Here is a 9,680-nt window from a genome sequence, read left to right on the forward strand (position 1 = left end):
AGGAAGGATAGTTATTGCATTGCTACTGATAGTTCAGATAATGCTTTTATTCCAAGTCTTCATTTTCAGTGTGGTGGGGTGGTTTTTTCGTTTTTTGGTTTTTTTTTTCTTTTAAGGTTAAGATTTCCATTTGCTTTTAGATTTATCCCATCTTTCTTTAAATCCAGAAGGGATTTAAGAAAAAAATCTAGATAAAATATACTTTTTTTCATATTATTTTTCTAGTGAGAGAAAAAAGAAATGTGGTTCCATCACTTCCAAATTGTTTATTAAAGACTTCATCCCTTTAACATTGTGCTTAAAGTTTTATTTATGACCTCTGTGCGTGTCTTACTAGAAATGTGTATTTCCCTAGTGGTCGGGAAACTGTTGACAGATACTCTAGTATGCTAATGAGAAGTTAACACTCTGTCCATGGTCAGATACACAGAATGAAGACAAATTGCTTCATGTGTCTAAGCATCTTTGAGAATTTTTTTGGTACACTCTTGCTTTTCTTCCTCTGCCAGACCTGTGCTTGGTGCAAGAGTAATAAGGGAGGAGAAGCATCATGGCAGGAAGTCAGTCCGGAATCCGCAATGAATCGTTGTCAAGATTGGCTGTATTTAGATTGCTTGAAAGGTTATTGTAACTCATGACACTGCCATAAGATCCCCAGGCCCTGTCATACCAAACAGAACACAAAGAATGGCAGGACTCTGATGCCCCTACATTGCTCAGAGATGCTTGGCTCTTCTGGTTTCACACCAGCAAGTAACTCTTTCTTTCCATCCCCACTGCCAGTAACATTTGAGATTGGTGTTTTGTAGCCCAGACAGATCAGAGAAAATACAGGTGTTCTGGGACAGATGCCTGTTGCATGTCAAGGACAGGCCTGCAAGCACTTAACTTAACATACATCTATAGGTAATTAGCAGGCTCCGCAAACTTCCTGAACAGGTTACTGTCCATTAATCTTACATACTTTCTGCTTTGTGCCCGTGACTCTCTGACTCAGTATACCTAGCTGTGTACCTCGTGTCAGGACAGGACCTTCTTTTCATGGTCTAATGAAATCATACCTTTTTTATTTGATACCACCCTTCTCAGATTTCAGTATAGATAAAATGTGCAAAAGCTATTACAGTTTTAAAGCTCAGAGGTACTGCTTTATACCACTTAGAGCTGATAAATATCTGCTGTTATTTTTCTTCTCTGAGAATCTCCTATGTTTTAGTTTATGTTAATTTTGATGTGTATGTTTTGTTCCCCCCCCAAACCTAGTCACTTGGAGTTAAAATGAACATCTGTTTGAATTCAAGTGATGCTGCAAAGGTGCCAGCAAATGCTTTGCACTTGCTTTTGAACAGTTTTAGTTCTTAGCATTCAGACTTTATATTAAGCAAGAAGCCTTTGATGTGCTAGGTGACTACCCTTCTGGTTGAAAATTGAGTTTAGTGCTCTGAATTAGAGAGTTTATCTTGAGCAGATCTAGAAGGCTCTCACTAGTGACTCCGTGCCGATTCTTTGAAGTTGTGCATTACAAAGATGCGTGGCAGTAGGCATAATACATAGTATTTTCTCTGTGAATTTGGAAACACATTCAGCTTGAAGCATTGCTGAATTGTACATGTAAACATGAGTGCGCAGTGAAGGCATGATTCTTCTTCAGAAAACATAGGTGCCATAGTGCTATACATTCTCACCAGCCCTGCTCGTGTATGCTATGGGCATGTACCAAGTAGTTGGTTTGTGTCCCTCTGGGCTTTCCTAGACCCTTTCACACGTCCTTCAGCAGGTTATAGTAGATAGCTCAGGAAGTGGAAGAAATGGCACCATACCAGAAAAGAGACCCCATGCTCCTCCAGGCTCGTGTCCTTGTGGACAATTTGGGAAGAAAGTGAGAATATAAATCTACCTAATTTTAACTTTGGCTCGTCTCTTGGTGATTTCTTAAAACTCTAGTGTCTCATCCTTAGCAACAATAAAACATCCTGTAGGTTTAACAAGAAAATTATTAAGTCTTTACATAAACACTACTATACCCATGTAAGAATACATGCGTTGACTGTATAAGGTCTTATAGACTTAAGAAGAAGTTTGGGCTTGATAAAATATCTAAAGCTCAGTATGGTTTTTCATCAAGAAACACAGTAGCTGCTTACTGTTGCTCTCATTTGTGGGCAGCTACATCCTCAAACCTTCATGTCAATCATCCTTTATGGATACTTTAAAGTTGGTTTGTTAGATTGATGTGTTTTTGTCAAAAAGGGTGGTAAAAGGCAAATCTAATGCTGAAATGGCCCATGGAAGATTTTGCTAATGCTTCTAATAGTTCAATCTCAATAGATTCTCAGCCTGGGCAATTTTTTTTAAAAGGAAGTAGTAAACACTTTTCTGTTGTTCTGTTTTGAGAGCTGCTTTTAAAAGGTCTTCTACTGCACAATTTTCTCTGAATGTTTCTTCAGAAATAGCAAATCAAACCTTTTGAGCCGTTTCTGGAGGAGTTGTGGGTTTGGATTTTCTTGGTTGGTGTCGGGTTTTTCTGTTTTGTTTTGTGGGTTTGTTTTTTTTTTCTTAAACCTGATTTGGCCAGGGTGCATGAACAGTATTTGAGGTGAAGTAGCAGGACTTATCTTCTTTGATTTAGGAGTTAGAGATATGCTCTGACTTCACAAATTACTACTGGTCTAAACCAGTGATTTTTGCCAATGTATTTTTGGGTTGCCTACATCCCCAAATAAGTTTTGTATTTATGCCCCTATTTCATATCAATAAATTGGAATGTCTACTTGTTCCATTTCACATTTCTTACCAATAGATTTGTCAGCTCTTTTAGAAAGTCACTTCTGATGTGACACATCTTGGTGTTTTGTTTATGTGAAAGCTCTTTGGGTAATACGTGGTGCTGCATTGCTTACAGTGATAGAAATGTCAAAAGGAATAGATAGAATGGGGTGGAAGACACTTGAATGTTTGATCTTCGTGTGGATTATTTTGAAGAATCAGAACTATAGGGTTTTATTCCCAGTAAATTCAGAGGGGACTGCTGCAACTCTATTCCCCCTTCTTCCCTTCTGTAGCTGAAGGTAAGTTACTCAATTTTTTCACTGAATAACGTGTTCAGTTTTTTTTTTTTTGAATGAGCTTCATTAGTTGGTACTTTTCTTCATGAGTATAGCTCTCCTTTCCATTTCCACACGTCTTAAAGGTCTGGTCAAAATTATCTGTATTTGAAAACAAAAGATGAGATTGCTTATTTCTCTTAGGAAACTGTTATTTTGGAGAGATTATACCAGAATCGGTAATGGTTCTTGTTCAGATATTCTAAGACTAAAGTACATTTTCTATAGAAACTATTTTATCTTTGGCTTTCATTTTTTTTCCCTAGATTTTTTTTAATAAACAATGACTTAATATAAAAGCTGTTTTACTTAAAGTGCTTCCTTAAAAATCTCTAATATTTACAGACAGTCCTAGGGTCTCTGACCCCAATATTCCCCTAGTGGCCCGTGAGATCATGCAGCGAATGATCCGACAGTTTGCTGCTGAATATACCTCAAAAAATAGCTCTACTCAGGACTCCAGCCAGCCCAATAGCACAAAGAACCAAAGCCTGCTGAAAGCATCTCTGGTCGCCTCCTCTCCCACGGCTGCAACTGCTCAGAATCCTGTGCTCAGCAAACTTCTCATGGCTGACCAAGACTCACCTCTGGACCTTACTGTCAGAAAGTCTCAGTCAGAACCTAGTGAACAAGGTAGGACTCTTATCAGTGTCTTGCATCCTACGGCAATCCGTTAATGGCATTCTTGTTGCAAAACCAGGCGGTTAGGAGTTTGCGCTTTTACGTAAAGTATAAAGTGGAAAAGCGGTGGATGTTTTGACGTGAAATAATGACAAGCTGGATGTGGCTGGGAGAGAAGAGACTTTATGGAAGGATGTAGACCCATAGATATGACTGATTTTTCTGAAGAAGGGCAAAGGGGATGGACATGCTTTAGACGATAGGGACAAGTGTGCTGTTCCTGCTGGGAGCTGCAAGAAACAGTCTGCCACAGTAGACTATACGCTTATGGATAAGGCAAGTTCACAATGATAGGGCAGGTTTTCACGTGGATGTGAAAACCGTGATGTTATCTCCTTTCTGAAGATCAGAACAGTCTCACTGAAGGACTGGTTTGTTTTCTTTCTGGTCATAGTGTGAAAATGGTATCTTTGAAAAAGTCTATGTGAGAAATTGCTTTATGAAGGCTGTAAAAATGGTGCTCATGAACTGTAGAAAACTTCCAGGTTTATGTGTTTGGAAGAAACGTCTCTTTTCTACCTTAAAAATAGACTTGTTCTGCAGAGCACAGATTGAATAACCTGTAACAGTGTTGCAGAGCTCATTTTAATTTGAAAACCTTGTGTTCCATCAAAAGTGGCTTTTAACAACCAAATTCTGTGAATGTGGTTTGGTTTTTTTTTTTCCTGAAACTGTTGAATAGAGGTTATCAGAAGTGTATCCTACTGACAGGACTAAAATTAGCTCCTTTACCCTTCTTTAGAAACTTGTTAGTGTCTGAAGTCATTCTATCAAATACAAAGCAGGCTGTCCCTCCTCAAGTGGAAAAGGTACCTGGAAAAAAAAAAAGCCTTTTGCTGGCTGTTACAGAGCTGTAGATATCCCTTTGTTCTTTGAACTTAAGTTTATGTAGACTTTTGTTTAAAAAAAAAAAAAAAAAAAGTTAATTTTATGCGTCCAACAATATGCAGCTTAGACACCTGGGCACTTATTGATACCTGTCCCCATGCTTCAGTTACAAAACTGCAGCGAAGAGTTGTGTGATGTCTTTCTTGAAGTGAGGAGGTGTACGTTCAGCTGATAGGCATTTGTTTCTGTCTAATTTTATTATAAAGGTGTTTCACGAGTGTCTTTTGCATATGTGGTTTTGACTGTTAAACACTTCTGCTTGTGAAGCTTTTTGCTGAAAGAGAGGGGGAGAATCGCTTTTTCTTCATTGTTTGATGAAGAAGAAAGCATCTACATGAATTGTTCTTTAGCTACTGTCTGACGTAAAAGCTGTAAGATAACTTACAATGTTCATAACACTTGTTATGGAATTAGAACATGGGCATATTAACTTACACAGTAATTTGTTTGCTGATGTAATTATTTTTTTTCCAATTTACATTTAATGTAATTGGGAAGAGGTTTTGCCAGACTTGTTAATGAGAGATTTAAGAGGCTGTCTTGAAAGACTGCTAGTGGTGCTTATTTTTGTATTTCTGTTCCAGTGGGTTGAAGGGAAACCAGCTCGTTGTAAACTGAGGAGTGTGAGGCTGGCCCTCCTTGCCCTCAGCAACTTCTAGGTTGTGGTGACCCTTCTGAAGGAGGCAGCATGGATGCAATTGCCTCTGGCAGCAGCCTGTGCTGTTCAGTATCACCTCCTGAAAAGGAGGTGCCACTTCATCCAGTCTCTGTATCTTGTGGCTGCTTAAGTGTTGTTCAAAGGGAAGATCAAATTCTCTGCTTGCTTAGGTTTGGGTTATGGTGCGTTCCCAAGTGCAGTGGGTGGAACAGCTTTCCTTAAGTTATCATGTTTTTCGTCCATATGTCAAATGAGAACTGTCAGCAATCTGAAAGCCATCTTACATTGTTCTTGTGTATTTACTTGACTAGATAGAATGAGTGAGGAGCTCTGAAATGTCTCTAGTTTACCTTGCCAACATGTTTCATTTATCTTTGCCTCGTAAATTCCTTGTGTCAAAGTTTCCAGGAAAATCAGATGGCTGTGCTGCTTCTATGACAATGTTGCCCTTATTAAAATGACCAGAATTTCAAGTTGTTTCAGTGCAGTGGGAGCAAGGCTTTTCTAGCAAAAAGTGTTCCCTTTTCTGTTGCCTAGAAATGCGGAGTTTATGTAGAGGAGCATGGGTGAGCATGAGGAAGTGCTGTTAGTGAGAATGGAAGAAGGAGTCTAGCAGGAAAAGCAGTTTGGTGTATGGAAGAGAGGGAGTAAAATGGTGCAGTAGAGGGGGGCAAAGGCACAGCTTTGCCAGTAGGGACCCACTGGAGACATGGAAAAAAGGATGAAGCTAGCTGCCCAGTGAGGAGTCTCCCATTTGTGAGCGTGTTCATTTGAAAGTGAGTTTCCAAGCTGAAATTCTCAAGGAATTTTTCTACAGAGACTTGGATTTAAAAAAACAAACCACCAAAACTGTCTTCAAGCTCCTCTTTAAGGGTGGAAATATTTCAGGAATTTGAAGGTTGTGTCGTTCTGCAACTGCTGAGGGTCAGTTTTGCAATGGGCTGTGTTGTATCCTGAACTGTTGTTTGTAGGTCATCTTTTATTCTCTGGCTTTTGTAACAAACGCACTTTTAATTTTGCCAAATTTTGTTGTGACTTCTTGAGGACTGTGGTGAAGTCACTTAGAAACCAAATTTCAAACAAATCCAAGCCTTAGTTTGTTTAAAAAGATAATAAAATAGGAAATGCTGTGAGCTAAATATGACTTTAGCCCAAAAGACTTGTTTTGCCAAGGGACAAGGTGGTAGATCCTGCTGCTTCAAGCATTGAAGTCATTCTTTTGTCTCTACAGACGGTGTGCTTGATTTATCCACTAAGAAGAGTCCTTGTGCCGGCAGCACCTCTCTGAGTCATTCTCCAGGGTGCTCCAGTACTCCGGGAAATGGGTAAGAGAAAGCAACTTACTATGACCTTCTAAAACGTTTTTTTACTAAAAATGTGTGCTTACCTCCTGTTAATTTAACTTACTTTTGGTGTTAACCCTTTGGAGTAATGCGTTTTTCGACTCGTACCTTTGGAAAATACCTTCACCCCACCTGCCAAATAAGAGTTGTTGCAAACTGAGACAGGTTTAATTTGCAGTTAAGAACTCCAGTTTCTGTTATTTTGGCCAATTTATTACTTGGCCAAAGATCTTTCCATTACCTGTTTCTTGGGTTTAGTGGTAAGTGATGCCCCTGGAGTTGCAAGTTCAGTTAAAGATAACTTAGATTTCATTTCACTTAGAGTTAGCTAACAGGAAAGTTTATTTTAGGGATAGCAATGATTTGGGTAATGAACCAAGAGGAATTACATTTGAATTACTGCATGCTCTTTGTTAATATTTCCTACTATAAACCACAAAATAAAAAAATAAAAATGGCTTGTGGAGGGAGTCTGGTAGTTCAGAAAACTTCAAGTAAGGCTTTTTGGATTTGCAATTGCACCGTAGCACTGAACAAGGGTTGTGGTTTGGTTTTTTTTTTTAAATTAATAAAATATGTGATGTATTCTTGTCTTAATTAGTTCAAGATGTGAATGTTATCAAAAAATTTCTTTTAGGTTTCATATTTCTAATGGTCACTGTTTGCATACTTTTAGAAACTCTTTACTCTTAGTTAGGGTTGAGTTAATTGTACTGGAGAGGCTGACTGGGAATAAGAGAGATTTTGTTGATGAGAGAATTTTATCTTGAAGCTACCATGAACAAGCAGATTTTTTTTTTTTAGTGAAGTACAGAAACAGTATATGGTTTAAATTGCTATTTAATTGTTGGATTTAGGTTTAAAGTAGCCTTTGAAAAAACTCAAAATTTTGAACTAACAACCCACCACCACCAATTCCATGTATTGCTAACAAGTGATTTAACTTACACGTTTCTCTTTGGAAAAATATTCCTGTCTCAGATTTCTCCCTTCAAGATTTCTTTTTCTATCTAGTATTTCTATTAATAAGATACTCCAATCCTTGTTTAAAAGTTAGTTATAATATTTTTCCACAATTCTTTAGCATAAACCTTCCCCACCAGCTCTTGTCTCTCACTCTGAACAGGTTATTTCCAGCTTCATTTTCCTAGGAAGGCAGCAGAAGCTGCCGAGGCTGTGTGTTGTTTGTTCCCTTGTTTGTGTATCAAGTGAGGGCCAAAGTCCAACACATGGGGATGACGGGGCCAGCATCTGGTGCTGTCCTGATCAGATCTGTGGATCCAGAGAGGATGCGGCACACTGGCACCTGTGGTTATTGGCGTGGGGGTGTGGTACATGAGGGTGACTGCAGGCTGTTTAGCATCAACGGAATCAGGTGTGACCCTCTGTCCTAGTTAGCTGCCAGTATGACCTTTATTGAGATGCGGAATCACTGGTGCGCTCTCTGGTGCTGACACGTGCTGTAGAAGGGGCAGGAGATGCACTTTGCTTCAGAGAGTTCTCTGGAATAGCGAACTTTGATTCATTTCACTGGATTTTGCTCTAAATCCTTGTTGGCTCTTGTTACCTACTTCAAGTATGACCTCTTGCATCCTGGAGAGAAGCCAGCATTGTATGTATAAAGCATCATGTGTACGTTATATGCCAGGTCCTTTCAGTGGATATCTTTCCTTTTTCCTGTTTAATCCCAATGTGATGTTAAAAAGAATAATGTAGCTTTTCAGTAGTATGTCTCCTATCCTTAAGTAACGCTGACTTAGCTAGAGGGCTTTACACCAACATAATGTCACAGAGCAGTAAAGCAGAATTGCTTACTAGTTGCTTCGTTAATCTGTATGTTGACCGTAGAGAAGTTTGGAGTTGGATTTTGAAACTAGTGTGACTTAGTTACTACAGGAGTCTAAGCAAACAAAACACTAAAATACTTGCGTTTTATCTGCAGTAGTAGTACTTCGTGTCATAGAAAACTTGTGATGAAAGGAAAATGGTAAAAACACATACTGCTTTCTCCTTTTTCTCCTATTAGCCCTTAATCTGGTTGACAGTTGCAGCTAGGATCTTTTTTTTTTTTTTTTTTTTTGCTAGCTGTGCTATATATCAAATGGGAGTCAGGGAGATGTATATAAGCAGTTAGTTGTTAGGAGAGCAATTTGGTAAGTCTAGTGTAATGCAGTGTCTTTCTTTGTGATGTGCAGCATTCCAGCTTTCGTATTTGGTGCTTAATGAAAGTCAAGCAAATACCTTGCAGGCCTGCTAAGCATTTCTTTTTTATCCTGAGCAGCAATTCTTCAATACGATGTAAGCAAACACCATCCAAGGTTTCCACCTATGTGTGGAAAGTGAGGTGGCAGTGATACTTGCATGTTGAATATGTTGCACTTTGGCTTACTCTTTTATTACTGTACTTGTTTAGTGGTAACGTCACACCAGTAACACAGTTGTGTGTAGCTCTATGGCGATTGATTACTACTTTTTAATTAAGGTGCTATTTTCAGACGCTTGCGCGAAGTCTTTTCTACTCCGAGAATTTGTGAACCCAACCAGAGACCAGCCAACAGGTTTCATTTTTCTTTGCCCAAAAAGCTTCTCTTTTTTTTTGCAAACAAGTTTTAAAACTGACTGATGCTGAGACTTAAAAAAAAAAAATTAAATAATAAAAAAAATTTTTTTAGAGAAAAATAAATAACACAAAAAGTGATGTTACCCAAGCAAGGCCTTCTAATAAAGGAGTGGCCCCCTCACCCATCCCTCCCTACCTGTGCAAGTCCTGCTCACATCAGTTTCCTTCCATCCAATTAGGCGACCTGGGAGACCCAGCCAGCACCATCCGGAGGGACTACAGAGTGGTGATGGGGTACCTCCAAGAAGCTTGCAGGATGGAACCAGGGAAGGTTATGGCCACTCCACATCTCTTAAAGTACCGCTGGCTCGATCACTCCAGATTAGTGAAGAACTGCTGAGCAGAAACCAGTTTTCTACGGCTGGCCGGCCAAGGCCCACTGGACT

The 9,680-nt window shown here is 39.1% G+C and overlaps 1 protein-coding gene across 1 annotated transcript in view; it reads left to right on the forward strand.

The window, feature by feature from the left end:
- Positions 1 to 3,445: 3,445 nt before the first annotated feature.
- Positions 3,446 to 9,680, forward strand: part of LCOR (ligand dependent nuclear receptor corepressor) — a 7,118-nt gene continuing 883 nt past the window's right edge. The window contains exons 1-3 of the mRNA XM_010136767.1: positions 3,446 to 3,737; positions 6,563 to 6,656; positions 9,474 to 9,662. Of these exons, the coding sequence (XP_010135069.1) occupies positions 3,500 to 3,737; positions 6,563 to 6,656; positions 9,474 to 9,662 (521 nt within the window). The 5' untranslated portion in view covers positions 3,446 to 3,499. The remainder of the gene's footprint in view (positions 3,738 to 6,562; positions 6,657 to 9,473; positions 9,663 to 9,680) is intronic.

The sequence above is a fragment of the Buceros rhinoceros genome, unplaced genomic scaffold (genome assembly GCF_000710305.1).
Source record: "Buceros rhinoceros silvestris isolate BGI_N320 unplaced genomic scaffold, ASM71030v1 scaffold13195, whole genome shotgun sequence".
Lineage (NCBI taxonomy): Eukaryota > Metazoa > Chordata > Aves > Bucerotiformes > Bucerotidae > Buceros > Buceros rhinoceros.